General features: G+C 35.3%; 2 protein-coding genes across 4 annotated transcripts in view; both read left to right on the top strand.

The window, feature by feature from the left end:
• Positions 1-3,345, top strand: part of Grip (Glutamate receptor interacting protein) — a 51,580-nt gene extending 48,235 nt beyond the window's left edge. For all 3 annotated transcript variants that reach the window (XM_036366631.2, XM_036366630.2, XM_070109753.1), the window contains exons 8-11: positions 292-1,591; positions 1,676-1,881; positions 1,944-2,407; positions 2,477-3,345. In XM_036366631.2, the coding sequence (XP_036222524.2) occupies positions 292-1,591; positions 1,676-1,881; positions 1,944-2,407; positions 2,477-2,578 (2,072 nt within the window). In that variant the 3' untranslated portion in view covers positions 2,579-3,345. The remainder of the gene's footprint in view (positions 1-291; positions 1,592-1,675; positions 1,882-1,943; positions 2,408-2,476) is intronic.
• Positions 3,346-10,643: 7,298 nt separating this feature from the next.
• Positions 10,644-18,150, top strand: LOC106625870 (pancreatic lipase-related protein 2). The gene is made up of 5 exons (XM_036366633.2): positions 10,644-11,336; positions 15,643-15,908; positions 15,974-16,135; positions 16,203-16,848; positions 16,921-18,150. Exons 1-5 carry the CDS (start codon positions 11,219-11,221, stop codon positions 17,337-17,339), a joined length of 1,611 nt encoding a protein of 536 aa, XP_036222526.2. The 5' UTR covers positions 10,644-11,218; the 3' UTR covers positions 17,340-18,150.
• The last annotated feature ends 428 nt before the right edge of the window (positions 18,151-18,578 follow it).

Genomic DNA, 18,578 nt, shown 5'->3' with positions numbered 1-18,578 from the left:
TAAAGTCCCATAAACGTGAGCTTGTGCGAGTGAGCACTTAATTTCCATTAAACAATATTGATGGGGTCGCTAAAAATAGCGTAGCGGGCGCAAGCTTGTTGGTTGGAAATGAACTGAAAAGAACTTTCACTCAACTGCCATAGAACTCACAACTCATCGAGCCCCCCTCAATCAAATGCACACTGCCGCACACGCACAAACGCACATACCGGCGCGCGCTTCTGTTAACAATATTCAATACTTCACGTTTTATACATTTTCCACATATTTTCCATACATTTGCGCTTTTAGGTCACACCACGCTCGGCAGTCCGAAGTATGGTTTCAGCACGCTGGAGTCACGCAAGTCACGGCAGCGTCAGCGCTTCGTGCGGAAAAGTTCGCTGCCCCTAGACGGAGGCGGTGGTGGAGGCGCTGGCGGCGGTGCTGGAGCTGGAGGCTGTGGCGCGGCGAGCAGTTGCAATGGCGGCGGCAGCACGGGCAGCAACAGTGGCACCGCGAGCAATGTCAGCGGCGGCAGCAGCGCCAGCGGCAGCAGCACCGGTGTTAACAGTAGCGCCTCATCGACTGGCGTTGGCGGCGGCGGTATAGGTGTGGGAGTGGGCACACTGCATCATCCCAGCGCTATTGGCATTTGTCGCTCCGAAACGTTTCCCGTGCTGCTGGACTGCAGTCAAGGTTCTGGCATTGTGCTCGGGCTGTCGACCGCTTGCGGACGCGCCGTCACAATTGCGCAAGTATTGTCCGATTCGGTGGCCGATCGCAGCGGTTCGATACAGAAGGGCGATCGCATTGTGGCCATCAATAAAATGTACAATTTGGATGTGCAGACGATGCGGCAGTTGTTGGGCGAGAATCGTACATTGCAGTCGGGAAAGTCACAACAATCGGCGGCCGCTAATTGGTTAGAATTGGAGATTGAAATCGATATGGCCGATTCGGTGGTGCCGTCGAGTGGTGTGTACAATGTGAAATTGTTGCGTGCTGGCAAATCCGGTTTGGGTATTGGCGTAAATGGTTCTAGTCATGGCGGTTTCGTTATCTCCGATGTGAAACCTGGTAGTCCTGCGCATCGTACGGGCTCACTACGTGGTGGCGACATACTCTTGGCGGTTGATAATCATCCCGTCCAACATTACAATGTCGACTCACTGCTGAAGGAGAGTCCATCGGCTATTGATTTCACCACACTTACCGTGAAGCGTGTCATGTTGCCGGACTTTCTGTTTGATGCTCAACAGAAAATGCCAAATCCCATCTATAGCAATTGTCCGGCCAGTCCGAGTGAGCATGATTTGTACAGCACCGCCGCCTATGTCACGTCCAAGTTCAACGATTGCTTGTCTTTGAAGTCGACGACGCCACAATCAGATTTCTACCACAATACCGCCGGCATTGACGATGGTTGTAGTCTACAGTCGGTGCAAATGCGTCACCATCCACATCCCTGCAATACTTGGAGTGCCAATACGTCCGCGATGGGTCGTTCGTTTGCAGCGCAAAATACACAGAGTTTGACCACTGAGCTGCCGGACAATGAGGACAACAATTATCAAGACTTTACCGGCTACGATTTGGATCGCTATGCGAGGTGAGTTGAAACCAGTGGTTTCGTTTCTCTTTTTATAAGTAGCTATTTAGCTTACTAATGATTTAACTCCATTCTCTTCAACAGCGCCGACTGTAGCGCCTTATTACCACCACCAATGGAGAACAAAGTGTACGGTTCCGCGGCCAGCTCGAGCAGTAAAAGCAGCGGTAGCAGTCTGCATCAGATCATCTTCACTGTGCGTTTGGAACCGAAAGGTGGCCTGTTGGGCATAACGCTCGCAGGCAGTGAGGACATTAGCAAACCCATAACGATCAGTGGTATTGTAGAAGGTGATTTTTTTAGTGGGTTTTATTTACGCGAAACTTTACATTAACGAAGTTAAAATTTTCAGGCGGCATTGCGCACAAACACGGCCAAATACATGTTGGCGATCAGCTGCTGGCCATCGATGAGGATTCCGTGCAAGGCATGCCGCTCTCGCATGCGACCAATATTCTACAAAACCTCGGTGAAACTGTTAATTTGAAGATACTGCGTGCACACGAGATTTCCAGCATTATGGCTGGTGGCAATTTAGAGGGTGTCAACATGCCACAACCACAAGCCATTTACGCGAAAGTACAACGACGGCCACGCAGTCCCTCATCGAATACGGACGCCACGTCGGCTAGTGGCAAAGACGGTGGCAAGCATCGCGTATTTCATGTGACCTTGAAGAAGGACAAAGTATACGACGACTATGGATTTTCCGTGTCGGATGGTTTGTATGAGCGTGGTGTATTCATCAATCGTATACGTACAGGTGGACCGGCGGATTTGAGTGGCGTGCTAAAGCCGTTCGACAGAATTATGCAGGTTAGTACCTAAGCGTACGTAATTTTTTTTTGTTATTTATTGTTGTAATTAACACATTTTACACTGCAGGTGAATGAGATGAAAACGCAAGACTTTGATTGCTGTCTAACAGTGCCTTTAATCGCGGCCGCCGGTGACAAGATCGAGTTGATCATACAGCGCACAGAATGATCGTGGCATCTGCCAGAGCAGCTGGTCTACAAATATAAATACTGACAATGCGTGTGCCTTTCTTTATCGTATAACTTCAAAGCGTTTCGTTTTTTATAACCAAATAAAAGTGTAGTGTTTACCAAAAACTAAACGAAAACGGCGTCGTTAGGAGTTGGCAACACATGTTCCACTTGAAGAACAAACGCAGAAACCATACCAAATATAAATATTAATTAAATTAATTATATCATATATATATGTTAAGTTTTAGCTTTAAGCGCGAAATAAATAATTTTTCGGTTCAATATTTTTTTTGTTTTCAAATATACCAAATGAAATTTTTTTCTAGTAGTTAGCAACAGACCGCAGTGCCATTGACTTACAAAATAAAGCTTTTGATACAAATTTGTTTTCAATATTTATGAAAGGTATCTACTTCCAGCTTTAAAAACGACAAATAAACGGACAATAATGCAACTGTAGTGGCATACTTACAGACATACATATATACAGTTATGCATCTACTTTTAAGATATATTTACTCATATATATACCTACAAACATTTATGGTAAACGCAATGTACCGGTATGTACATATGTATAACATTATATATGTTTGGTTATATATAATATGTTTGTCTTTCATACGATTTTGCAAAAAGTGTATTTGTAAATTTTCCATCTGTTTATAGCCTTAAGGTATATTATATAACACTACTTATATATATGTATGTCATTTGAATGCAATAAATGTATACAATGTTAATATATTTGATTTTTAAGAATTAACATTTTTCAACACTGGTTTTATATGGATAACAGTGCTAACAGCCAAATAGCATAGGTAGAAGCAATAGGTTTGTTCATATATATAAATGTACTTGTATTGTAATATTTTGTGAAACCTTGAAATTTTTGACTCCTATTACTATAGCATAAACAAAAAATTTCGTTTTCGATTTTTGTTCTTCGGGTGCTAACGTTTCAATGTATCTCGGGTAATATGCGATCACAGTTCCCTATTTAGTCGCTATAATCAATTACCAATCTCAAATTCACATTCAAATTTCAATTTAAAATTTTGACCAAATACTTTTAAGAGGTTATGCTTAGCTAGAATTTTCAAAAAACAAAAAATTCGAATGTACATACATTTAAGCATATTCTCTGAAAATTTTAACTTAATTATTTGGGTTAATATTTTCGGAGATATAAGCGTAATCACATCAGCACACCAAGCCGAGTAAAAGCCAATTAAGTCAGTACAAACTTTAAATGTGTTTTTTTTTTCAAACGTTGAAAGAGAATTTTGTTTTTGAAAATCTACATTTTGTCAAAAATCAAAACTTTTCTATTCCTTTGTTCATCACCTACATTTGTCACTACTGCAATAAATCGTTAATTTTTTTGTTTTCATAAAATTGGAATCAGAGAATTGAATTCTCACCGTCAGATATCTTTTTGCGCAGGACCTTCAGGAAAATGTTTTGAGGAGCATGGCAGCTCAATATTAAAAAAAATATACAGGATCTGTATCCAACATGTGTAAATTAAGTAATTAGTCGAGATTTTATAAAAATAATATCATGGAAATGTTTTCAATAAAGCTGACGTTAATTTTGTGAAAAAATTTGACACTGTTTTCTTGTCAATTAATTTGTAATTGCGCAAATAACTAATTGTGTGTTTAAAGGAAAGAAATTAGAAATTGAATTGCTGAAACTCTCTTAATTATCAAATTAGGTATCTGTTTAAAATTAATAGGAAGCATGTGACTGCCAAAGGGTGCAGTTAGCTAGCAGAATATTTAGGGTGAAAAGTAAAATTTTTAACGATTAGCTCAGTTTTATAAATGCGAAATTTTCGACCATTCCAGCATCTTTTGCAATGCTCAAACATGGATGTAATACTTTATTGACTTTTCAGATAATAATTTTTTTCTTAAAAAGTTCCTCAAGGTGTTTATATTGGTAGACCAAGCAAATATGTTACATGCTTTAAAATTCTGTAAAATTCTGTATATATACAAACTAGTCTCTCACTGTTTGAGATATCGATTTGAAATTTTGCACATGAAATTTGGCATGTGTTATTGCCTATGGAAATGGCGCAATCTCCGATTAAATGGTTCAGATCGGATCATTATAGCATTTAGCTGTCGATCAAAGTTCTGTAAGGAATTTTTGTATATGTGTTGAGTACTACAGCTACAGTGCAGCCGAAGTTAACACTTTTTCTTGTTTTAATTAAATAATGAACACATTCTCTTTAGAAGCAAACAAAAGATTTTCACAGTGCCACTCATTGCATTGCTGATATATCATATCTATCGTATGTAAATGTTTAAAGCTATTGTAGGTAAAAGTTCAAAAAGCTTTGCATTCAGCAGTTTGATCACCACTGTAATATATTGCTTAGAAATTGCAAATAAACGCAAAAGTTAGCAGTAAATAATAAATAATAATGAGGAAAATTTACCAAACCACAACACAAAAATTAATAGTAAAAAAATTAGTATAAATAAATGACACTGTATGACAAAATCGAAACAACAATTTTTAAACATTTAATCAAAAGAAACAAAATATTTCATTTCCGTTTCCTGAAGTTTGCTTCCGAAATCGAAATGCGAACCTTCGAAGTTCGAAGTTGTGTTCTTTTTGAAAGATAATATTAATAATTGTATATGAATTGCCAAAGAATTATAATACATAAGTATATAGTTGGACTTTTCTTCCTTTATGCGTTATGATTCGATTATTTATATAATATTATTGTAATATTTGTATTATAGGTGCTATAAAAGTTCAAAGGTTTGTTTGTCAAAATTTTTATTATATATTTGGAAAAATTCTGTGCCGTCGTCTTCTGAGCACTCTTACAACCGGTATGTGCATTTGTATACTCGTAGTAGTTTCAGTAAAAAATTTATAGAAAAACTCTATTACCTACACAGTTTAGCTTGAGCAATAAATATTTGATCGCTGTTCAGAAAGAGTTAAGATTTTTGGCAATTTAAGTACTGAGCGGCTATTACTCCTTGCATCACTACCTCGAAAATGTTGGCTCTCTGCAATTTTAACGTAAAACATTTTCATCATCTAACACTTTCCTTCACTCATTGAGCGCATTTCACAGGTTTGTGTAGAGACTTTTACATTAATTTTTTTTCATCGAAGTAATAATTGCATAATTAGTTAATTGCTTCGCTTTATGGTTAAAGATTCGTTATTGTTAAAAATTAAGTATTAATTTACTGAATTTCTCTAGTTTGATTAAGACTGCAACTCTGCTTTTCATGTATTGGTTGGCTTATTTAGAAATAAGTGAATGTAGTAAAGCTTTTGAAGGATAAAGTGCTGGAAAAGCAGGGTGTAGAGTTGCGCTCTAATTGATTTCATTAAGGTGCTGTCTGAAAGACAGACTAAGAGAAAACCTCATTAAGGCTTCCTAAAGGTCGTCCTTGGAATTTTTTATTTAATTTTTATTACATACTCATATTTTATTAGGCAAATTCATAGATTTAGGTGTTACACTAAGGTTAAGAGATTCATAGAAGATTTTTCTAGAACATATTCCAATCTCAGCGAGATCGTGATTCAATTATAAGTATGTAAGTATTTGTTTATTGTTTGCTATGTAAGTGCCGCAAGCGTCATATCAATTAGCAAACGTGTGTAAACAGGCTGTTTACATTAATTTCAGAAACTGATTAAAGATTAATAATAGAATTATATAGAAATACATTTAACAGTCACCACAAACATTCTTTACAAATATTTATATGTTGGTATGTGTGTATGTAAATTAGGGTGGGTAAAAAGCATATTTTTTTAGCTTCGTAATCTGAAAAATTGGTTGATAGAAACCTCTAAGAAAGGCGTAACGGGAAGGTCCTTTGCCTAACGGTTTTCTGTTTTTTCTTATTATCAGATAGAAACATTTATATATATTTCGCTTCCAACTACTAGAAAACATATTTTGTTTTGTGGATATTGTAGGAAATTGAATGTTTTTCAAAAAGGGTTCACAACGATTTTTTCGTAAACCTAACCGTTTAAAGGATATGAAGTTTGACTATTTTAAGACAAATTTAATTTCCTTTGAATTTTATAACGCAATGAAACAAAAAAATTTTAATTGCAAAGCTCATAGTCTTGTAGGAAATTTTCTGCTCTATAAAAATGGTCTATATAATTTTTGATTATTTTAAGCTTTTACAAGATATTCATCGTCAAACATCAATGCCTATCAAAGGAAGCCAAACTACAATAAAAAATTAGTATTTTGTAGAGCAGCAAATTTCCTACAAGACTATGAGCTTTGCAATTTAAAATGATGTTTTTTCAGTGAGTTATAAAATTAAAAAAAAAAAACAAATTTGCCATAAAATAGTCAAATTTCAATCGTTAATATCTTTTAAGCGGTTAGGTTTACGAAAGAACCGTAAGATACCATTTTGTAGAGCATTACATTTTTAATAAAATCTTTAGTTTGAAGCGAGATATGAATATCTGAAAATTAAAAAATATATAGCTCATACTTGGAGAGCCTTTCTTAGAGCTGTCTATTAAGAGTACGAAGCATTCGTGTTTTTTGAACCACCTTAATGTATATACATATGTTTTTATGTAGGAGTACCTACGTCAGCAGAGTTGTTAGTACTAATGAGCACTTGACCCGGATTATGCATGTGGTATTTGCTTAGAAGTTATTTCAATAAAAAAAATTGTTAACAACAAATGTCTCTTACGCACGACAATATTTTATGGAAGAGTAGAGCGGAGGGGTACACAATTGGTTGAAAGAATGAAAACACATTACAATGAGGGTTTAAGGTAATTTAAAGAAATGTTATATTGGTTATGGTATATTAGGTGGAAATACTTTCGTTTATTCGGCTTAAAAAAAACACGATGGAAAGGAAGTAACTATCCATCAATGCTTGCCGCTGCCAAAGCATTTGTCGAGAAGGTTATATATATCTTACTAGAACTCGAGAGGATCGTTTACCATAGAAAAGATCACAATATTGGAGAAAGAGTACTTAATTTCGGTGGAAGGTATTGCAATTCTTGGTATTAAGGATGTACGATATTTTCATAGATAAAGTGTTTGATCTCGGGTTATTGATGCCAACTGTTGACAATCTGTCAAGCAGGAAATGACATTGCCGCAGAAAACTTAAAGAAATTGAATATTTATAAATTTTTCAATACCATCCTCATGGAGCATTCATTTTGATATGCAATTTATGTAAAAAAGAAATGTTTCAAGCACTCATCGAGCTATGTCACGCCCCAACTTGAGAAACGACGCAAATACTGGCGAGCTCGGTAAAAACAACATTGCTGTTTATCAAGGAAATAGAAAATATTTGTAATTGCCTTTCCATATACGTAAGACTCTCTCGAAAAAATAATATTTACTAAGATTTCCAAAAATAACTCGTAAACAATTGCAAATACAATAATAAGAAATATATCAATAAGCAAACAGTTAGCTGGGGCCAAGCGCCCCCCAATGAGGAATTAAATAAGTCATTAACTTGCATTTAATATGTTCTGCGTTCTACGAACACACACCTACATATTTGTTATTGTCTCTGCTGAGTCTGAAAGTCCAAGCGGCCATGCGGCAGTTGCAGCGCCAAGTTGTTTACCTCCTGATAAGAGCAATTGTTGCTGTGGAAATTGGCTACGCCAGCACAAGAATCTGTCTCGGGGCGCGATGCGATTGACGTCAATCGATTATAATCCTGTTAAAATAATGTAATAGCGATATACGCGCTTACATACATACATATACATATATGTACATGTGTCTAAAAGAAAACACAACTGTCAAGTATTGTAGATCAAGCAAGGTCCTCCTTAGTGGACTTTGCTCTGTTGACTACTTGCCGGAGGCAAACGAGCTCCATAGCGTACGCCACAACTGATAAGACTCATATGTTAGCGGTGCTTAAAGCTGCAAAATGCGCGTAATAAACACGATTATAAACAAATTATTTTGGTATATACCTTTACGAGGGTGCCGCATGTAGAAATCTAGTTTTGGAGTTGATTCTGAATGAAGAAGAGTCGTGTAAAGTTATGAAAATGAGGAAATTTTTGTGAATAAAGGTTCTTGGCCAGAGAGAGGAGAGAGAGAAAAGAAAAGATTCTCAGCCGAATTGTTAAAGAGAGATGGTGCTATAAGACTATGTGAGGAGAAGTTGAAAAACGAATAAAACAATAAGTAAGTGGTAAATAGGTAGGGGAAGTAAGTGGAGTAGGGTGTATTGTATCAGCCGAACAACATGTAGCGGATGATCCAGAAGTCGGCTCTTTCAAACATTCAAGAAAAGCCAACAAAATTTGTCATTAACCGTTAACTGTATAATAGAAGGCTCAGTGCAGCTGTGTAAAATTGTCCCACACCAGTAGTTATCTCTGCTTCCCGTGCTATTGTTAGGCAAACATCGGCTAATAGATGATCTTTGTCGTGTCTTCTTAACTTTATTGATAGTTTACACCAAGTTGACAGCTTAAAAAAAGGCGGTTTTTGGGAATTAAAAACAACAATACAATTTTTGGATTGTAGTAGCTTGGGATTCAATATTACACTTGAAAGTTTGGGGTATATTAAGTTTGCCACGAAGTTTGTAACACTCAAAATGAAACGTCGCAGACCCTATAAAGTATTAGTATGTATGTACTATATACAAGTACTTATAAATGATTAGTATGATGAGCTGGGTCGATTTAGCCATGTCTCACTTTCTATCCGTCTGTTCGTATATACACGAACTAGTCCCTCAGTTTTTGAAATATCGATCTGAAGTTTTACGAACGCTCTTTTCACCCGAAGAAGCTGCTAAATTTTCGAAATCGCCGATATCGGACCTTTATAGCATTTGCTCGCCTTTCCATATAATCGCTGCCAAACAAACTGAATGATTTAAATCAAGTCCTTATATGGAAAATTTTTGTGAGTTATTTTCACGAAATTCGTTACAGATTATTATCTAAGACAATCCTGCAATCTTTGAACATATTGTTCAGATCGGAACACCATAGCATATATGTAGCTGTTCTACAAACTGACCGATCAAAATTAAGATTAAATAAAATATCTTTTTATACCCTTTACTGCTATATGAAATACACCTGTGCAGGGTATTACAGCTTCGTTGCAGCCGAAGTAAATGTTTTTTGTTATTTTATTTTTTAATGTGCCCTCTTGGCCTATTAAATCTATTTACGCTGAATGTTTAAAGGTAAATCAATATTTTCACTCTTAAACAAAACATACATACGTACACACTTATTTATTTCTTATATTAGTCTATTAAGTATGTAAATATAGGTCTATATACTGCATACATTTACTATATGTACATCTTTCGCGCAATAAACTCAAAACTTCAATATGTGCATATGTATGTATGTACATATGTTAATACGAAGTAAATTGACAATTATTGATTTAGTACAAACAAACATACATACATACATATTTCATTATTTTCTATTATTTTTTTTTCGATTTTTTCATTCGCTCTTCTCGAATGTTCCGATATGAACCAAGTAATTACAAAACAAAATGTGCAAATATATGCGTACTAGTTGTAAACATGCGTAGACCAACAAATACTACATTTGTTTATATGTATTTACATATGCACATATACCTATGTATGTCGCTATGTATGTAATGTCATGTCCACACCGCTTTACCTTTCATCACTTGTGCCAGCTGACTTTACGAGCAAGAATCAAGATCAGTTGCAAGCGCAACAACTCCAAAAGCTGTAATTACCATGTAAGGCAACAACAACAACAAGTCTATGCACACTAGCAAGCATAAATCGCGCATCGGCACAGCAACTCACCGCACCACATCCCCCCAGTCCAGTCAAAGCCGAAGAACTAGCCGAATAAGCGAAAATTTACCACGATTTGTGTGTGTCTCTGGCGCTGAGCGACTTGCTGACTGCTATAGGCTGATGATCGTTTGCGTTCGGCTCGACTTGATTTCGCTGCGGAAGATTAAGCGCGTCACGGTGCACGCAAATATCAATAAAATTGCCGCAACGCAGCTGATACGAGTCAGTATAGCGGCGTTTTTCAAACCAAATAGATGAGCTTGGCCGAGCTAAAGTGTACGAGAGAAAACGATCGTACATACATAACTACCTACCTACCTACTTATAGGAAAAGTCAAAGTGAATTGAATAAAAAAGTGTATAGCGAAAGTTGAAAGAAAGTATAAGACGAAAGAACCTTAAGACAAGAACAGTCTGAGTGCGGAAAGTGAATTTGCTACGGTAAAATTAAACAACAAAAAGTGAATAGCGATCATTAAACTCGCAAAAGCGCAAAGTGATCATACTTAATTGCAAAGTGATCAAACTCAATTGAAATTCTAAAGAAATCTTTAATTCTACGTTGTAAAGTAAGAACGAAAATGTAGATGCTAGCTGCTGCATTGAATATCAATTCGTGCGCTTTTTTTGGCAAGTGATTGCTCGCAAAGTAAAAAAGAAAAAATTGTGAAAATTACAACAATATACATAAGAAAACAATAAAAACCGTTAAGGTTGTAAGCACACATTATAAGAATCAATAAGAATTTTTATTGCTGTTGCAATATTTTCTAAGCAACAACAACAAAATGTACATATCGAATTCCACCGGTGGCCTGATGCTACAAACGATGCTCTATTTGGCAAATCAGACCAGTAGAGCAGCTGTAAACACATTGGTTGATCTGCCGCCAGCACAGAAGAGTGGTAAGTGCATGATAATGAATCATATTTGTATATAGTGTGTGTGCATGTGCCACTTGTGGCATGTGGCGCGATTGACGTGTGGGGTGTTGCGTTGAGGAAACATCTCTGAGTGCAATGTAGTGAAAAACTTTGTTTGCTGGGGGACAATATATAATATTAATAAGATAGCAATGCGACAGCTTTATTTTCTATGTATGCAACTAGTTACAAGTTAGTCCGAAACTAGTACCAATATATTTTTCTTGGAATGTATTAGCTTAAAATACTTGGTAGTATATAATTTAAGACGATGTTTAATATGCTTTTCCTGAAACTAGGATTTAACTAGTTTGCAACTAGTACTTTATGTATTTTCAGTAATTAGCTTAGAAAAACTAACTTAATTAGATATTCCAGTTTCATCGCTAATGATTTTAATGTAAATTAAATTAAAATGTATAGCCGTTTGTCACGCAGGCATAATTTCTTTCAATTTCGAATGGCGAGAACTAGTTACAAACTAGTGCCAAACTGGTTCCGAGTGGGTTTTACTTGCTAGATTTTGTTAAATGTGTCATAAAACGCTGCGAAATTACTTCAACGTTATTTCTAGCGAATGTCAGATACATCATGGATTCGTTCTCAGTTCACTTAGACTAATTAATAATCAGAATAATAATTGGAGAATGTTTCATTTATATTTTTTGCTGCTATTAATTTTAATAAAATACTGAATTTACTTCTAACATTGAATCTATTTCTTTCATATATGGAAATACCGCAATTCAATTATTAGCATTTTAAAACTAGTTACCAACTAGTTCTTTATAGTTACAATTAAGCGTCTTCTTACTCTCTCTGATTTCCATTTGCAAATTGTTGTCATTTGCTTCGAAAGAAATTTAAGCAACCAATTTTATTGGCTTATTTCTGACATACCCGCCAATTCCTATTCAAGTTTTTAAACTGGTGACTAGGCGACTGGTCCTGTTGAGTTATAAGTGTTATCGATCTCTATATCTTTATATTTCTCATAAATTTGTTGCAAATGGTTTCATTAGACTTATGTTCTTAATTAGTAGTAATGATTAATAAATTTTAAAGCGCTAAAATATATGTTATACCACATATATACTATTATAGTTAATAGCTCTAGGGTTCTGAGAACTATTACATTTTTAATTATTAATCATAAAATTATTATTAAATATCAGCTAAAATACATTTGCGCTTCTCATATGAATAAACGATTAAAAAAAAGGGTTTTTAGTAAACTTTTTCCAACTAGTCCGAAACTACGCCGCAACTAGACCAAAAGAGTTAGCATTTAAACACACTCTATATACATTTTTAAAATTTTCCCGAAAGTAAATTATAATGACAAGAAAATTATTCTGATGCAACTAGTTCAAAATTACACTAGTAACGTAACTAGTTCGTTTTAACCTACTAAATGCCTACACGCTAAATATTCTGTTACATTACCAATTCCGATACTGCAACATTCAAATTCACGCATTTGCACAAACTTGCCTCAGGCCAAACCCGCTTTTAAGAACCAACCATATTTATGTCAAGTGATTGCATTACTTACAAGTTAGTCAACTCGGAAATGACCAATTTCGTAAGATGCCTTGGGAAGCGGAATAGTGGAAAAACTAGTCTAAAAATTTCGTCACATATGCAATCAGCGTGTCTAGTGGCCAGTTATCGATTTGGTTCTCTTTAATTTTTTTTTCACAAGTTTCTTGTTACCCACTGCGCGGCCACCCCTCCTTCCGCTGCGATTCCAAGCAGTACTGCACCGCTGGTGATTCTATGGCTGCCTAGCGGCAAATATTTGGTAATATGTAAACTAGTAAATGATCGCTTTCAAACACATGTGTGTATATATGTTTGAACCTACATACATATGTACATAAATACATATGTCAATATATTAATATCTGGTTTTCTTAATTTTATTAAATTTTATTTTTTATAGGAATTTGGTAAATTTTTTTTATAATATGGTATAAAAGTCTTGACTTACAAATCAGTTGGACCATTGTTTGTTGAGGTGGACACTTAAGTTCATACATACGTACATACTTAAGCGAGGTCGCGCTGCTCATTCAGCCGCATAAACTTGATTTTTTATTTACATACATACATACACAAATATTTAATAAACTATATACTTAAATTAGCATATTGAAGATGAGAGTCAAGAAAGATTTTCACTTCAGTGCATCATTTATATGGTATATAAATTTGTATGTATGTATATTCAAAAGTAAATGATTTAAATTGAGATTTTTGGTTACCAAGAAAGGTTTTTTTAGTAAAACATAGAAGTAATAACAAAATTTTTAAAGAAATATTATGTTAAATTGCTACTCAAAACTCTTAATTACTTTGTACATATGTAATTTTGTATACTTACATATATATTTATGTGCAAATGTCAATATATATATTATCAACAATTTGTGTTTTAAACAAAGAATGCTCAGAAAACAGTTTTCTATAGAAATTATTAAAACTATTTAAAAAAAAAAATTATATATTTTCGTTATATATTCCTAAAACACGCATTTAATTAGAAAAATTGTGCAAATTATGCAATTACTTTTAGCATTAAAAAATATCTGGGAAATATTGCACACATAATTCATTTTATTTTAAATAAAAAATAATATATATAAAAAATATCTAATATATGTAATACATAATATATATTATAATATCTATTATATAATGAAAAAGGCAAAAATAAATAAAATAAATTAGTAAAATAAATAATTAAATCAAAAATTGTAAAATATTTAATATATATAAAATTGTTAAAAAATATAAAAATTATAAAAAAAAAAAATTTTCAATAAAAAGCAATTGAAAAAAGTTTGCCAAACTTGAGGAAGTCATCTTGAATCAATTTAATTAAATTCAGCGTTAGTTACTGCACATTTACTCCACAAATCAGCACAGACCTTAGTAGACATTGAAGTTCAAAGAGTGCAAATTATGGCGATAAGCAAATATTGGCGTCATGAAATACTTTTCTTGTTAACATACATATGTACAATATTTATTTATATACCATATAGATGTCATTTAGTTCTACAGAAATACTACACGAGCGGCAAAGAGTACAAAAATATTTGAAATGATAAGTAAAATCTAATTACTACCGAGCACTAAGTGCCTTAATTGACACTATATTTAAGTTATATACAAACATATATATTGTATATGCAAATAAAATTATAATCTTACCAGTTTTGCAAATCGCGCTTTCGAAACAGAAAGTGAAGAATGAAATATAGACATATACAATAAATATATAGAAGTATGTAGTATTATTTAATATTTTTATATGTATATATACATGCATACATATATACGTATACAAAAAAATCATAATTTAATTACAAATTTTTTGCACATTTTTTGCCTCAGCGCTTGACTCTCTCTTCACTTCTCAATAGAACAAAGCTTCATATTTATAATTTCACATGAAAGTAAGCTTTAGGAAAAGTGGCAATAAAAACTGTTGCTTAGCGGCCTTTTTGAAATAAATTCATTACAAAGTACAACAGAGCACTTAACTTGAGAAGTGTGGCAGTCAAAGCAAGCGTGTTTTGTTTATTTATATTAGCCCGGGCGTCGTAGAATTTTGCTGATAAAAGCTTAGGTAAAGAAATGATAATGTGAGCTTCGAACTACGCTCTATTCCACGTGAAATACCCAAATATGTCATAAGCAGTGAATTAAAAAGTAGGGGGTGGTGTATTGTGTCAGTTTCTATATATAACACTATATGGCAAAATCGAATTTTTTTCTCATCTTCAGTGTAATTAGTAATAAGAAGTTGTTAGAACTGTTTGGTTTGCGGCTTAAATTAAAATTTTTTATTTCTCTTATTAACTTAATTCTTTTTAAAAAAATTTAACAAGTGGCAACCCTTGTTCGAAAAATTTTAAAACCATAAAATTTTAAAAACTTCATTTTAAAGCCCATATTATTTTTTTTATAATGCATAAAATTTTTTCTTAATGTTTTTTTTTTATATCGTTGCCATATTACTGAAATATTTCTAGCAATAGAATTTTAAAAATTTTGTAGATCCATACAGATGTTGTAAAATTTAATTTATGTTTTTAATTTCAAAATTTTCTGAAACAATTTTTTTTAATCAAAATCTTAATGTGTCCTTATTGGCGCAAAAACACATTAATATTATTATAGACATATATAAGTTTAAGGCAAAGCCACATAGTTCTACCTCTGACTATAATTTTTACCACATATTAACTTCTCTATTTTATTTTAACTTACCTTACAGATGGCAACGAGGTGAAATGTTATGGTGTTTATGGTTGCTTTCCATTGAATGGACCTTGGACGAGTGAGACGCGTCAGATCAATGTACATCCGCAGAAACCCTCACAAATCGAGCCACATTATACGCTCTATACAAAGCGTAGTTTGGATAAGCCGAAATTTATAGATCTCAACGATCCGGAAGCCGTGGCACAAATGGGCATAAATCCAGCGGGGAAAATATTTCTAGTCTCGCATGGTTACCTAGAGAATGGCAATATCGAGTGGGTAAGTTACAAGCATCACCGGAATATTTTCAAAGTTTTTACTTACTTCTACTAATTCTATCACAGATGAAAGAGTTGGCCAAGACATTGCTGCAAAGCGAGTCAGAGGGTAATGCCGCAGTAATACTCATTGATTGGGGCGGCGGTTCGAATCCACCTTATGTGCAAGCGGTCGCGAATATACGTTTGGTGGGCGCCATCACCGCACATGTCATACACATGTTATATGTAAGTCGCACTATACAGCGAGTCAAAGTTCCTTACTTATTTGTATCTGTACTTTTTTATCTCTCAGGAGGAGCTACAACTACCTGATCTACGCAACGTGCACATCATCGGTCACTCGCTGGGCTCACACTTGGCTGGCTATGCCGGCTATCACTTGCAGCAAGACTTTGGCTTGAAGCTGGGTCGCATTACTGGACTGGATCCTGCGGCGCCACTCTTCTCCGAAACTGAGCCCATAGTGCGTTTGGACCGCTCCGACGCCGAGTTCGTTGATGCCATACATACAGATGCGAATCCGTTCATGAAAGGCGGTTTGGGCATATATCAGCGTGTCGGCCATGTTGATTTCTATCCGAATGGCGGCTCTGATAATCCCGGTTGTGATGTGCGTTTGCAGGACTATATGAGGAGTCGCAAGAGTTCCGTTTTCTTGAGCATGCAAGAGTTTCTCAGCTGCAATCACATACGCAGTTATCAATACTTCACGGAGAGCATATCGAACAAGTGTCCATTCATGGGCATCACTTGCGAATCGTACGAGGCCTTTAAGGAGGGGCTGTGCTCGCGCTGCGACGAAAATGGACTGGTTTGCATGCGTATGGGCCTACACAGCTACACGGATTACAAAGAGCTGCAAGCGGTGGGCGAGTTACGCGCCAATGACAAACCGCCAGTGTTGTATCTGACAACAGCCGATAAGAAGCCCTTCTGTCGTAAGTTCTCTTTATATGATTTTATTTAGCCAAACCGCTAACTAATCTCCTTTTTTTTTTTGCTTCCTGCAGGCATTCACTACAAACTCACAGTGCGCGTGTCGGGTCACGACGAAAGCACCATGCATGGTGGTGAAATCGGCACGATCTCAGTGCGCCTCCACTCGAGCACGCGCAGTAAGAAGCTCACAGATCACATACGCTTCTCCGAGAAGGCCATGTACTTCGAGCCGGGCTTTGAGTATAGCGCTTTGGTGACGGGCAAAGGTGTGCCCGACCCGGCGTCGTATGCCGCTGTGTACTGGGAGTATCAGACAAACTTCTTGAACCCGCTCACATGGCGCATACTCTCAGCGCCACGCATTTACCTCGATTATATAATGATTGAATCGCTGGAATACCCCGACATGCAGCTGAAGCTGTGTCCGCTCAACAAGAGCGCTGTGATATCGGGCACAGAAAATATACTGCAGGAGAAGTACTGCAAGTGATGGATTCCGCAATCACACACTCACTGTAAATATTATCACGCGATAAGATAATTTGTATGCCGTTAGCTGCATTCCACACACAATTTCACAAATATGCCGAAAATTTAACAAAATGCGACGAACGAGTTCAAGAAGACGCGCACTACTACTGCCGTTTCCGCGGCAACTGTCAATCGTAACGGAAGTGTCAAAAAGTACCGCTGTGTCGATAGTACAAAAATACGCTTACACAAGGCTCACCGTAGATGTCGCCGGTGTAGAGATTTAGCTAAGTAACAAACCATGTTGAAAGTAAGAACAGTAGTTATACTGTTCTCTCTTCAAGAGATCACTTTCAAACTTGAAACCGTTCTCAATTGTTAGGAATACTGAAAATGCACCAACCGTAACGCCACATCACTCATTGTGGAGATTATAAACTACTCGCTTCTTAGTGTAGACTTGCAATTATTACTCTTCTCAGTCAGTTGGGAAGTGTTGCGTGCATTTTGTGTACGGTTTCTTCGTTCTCAGCTAGCATACCTGTAGGAATATTTAATGCACTCATTTGTAAATACAAACATACATTCATATATACGTAATTAGTTTGAAAATTCATGTGTACATAGATTACCTTATAACAGTAAAATTACCTTACAACAGTATAACTGCTACTACTACTACTACATACATACATATGTACATATTTATTGAATAATTTATGTAAACTTATTTTGTACCTAATTTATTTACATATTTATCTATTATAATAAGATAAAATAATAAAAGTACTAATAAAATATTTAAGATTTATGAATTTGTGCTACTTAAAGTGGAATTTTTGATTTTTGAGAAGGTGTGGTTATAGTAAATCGGTTTAAGGTAGAGTCCGATGTAGTTCAGCACATGAGCTTCAATCTTTCGAAAGATGAATGTCTCATTAAACCAAATATAAAATACTTTCGATATGGCAGCCATAACTAGCTTTAAAACGGAGTTCACGGATAGTTTGAGACACTCTTCCAACTATCTATTACACTCAATTTATCAAAAATATTCATATAATTGCTGGCAACCATAAATAGTCTATAATTGTCATTGTTCACTTTTTGAAAAATAGTTCTTGAAGGTTATAACAGAAGGAAAGAAGGAAAACAATACATATTGAAAATATTAAAACTTCTTGAAACGGTTTTTAATAAGTATGATTCGAGAACGATTTATGCTGGAGTCCTGGAGGACCTATGGACAGCAATAAAC

Source organism: Bactrocera oleae, chromosome 5 (genome assembly GCF_042242935.1).
Source record: "Bactrocera oleae isolate idBacOlea1 chromosome 5, idBacOlea1, whole genome shotgun sequence".
NCBI lineage: Eukaryota > Metazoa > Arthropoda > Insecta > Diptera > Tephritidae > Bactrocera > Bactrocera oleae.
This window is presented reverse-complemented; position numbering and strand designations above follow the sequence as displayed.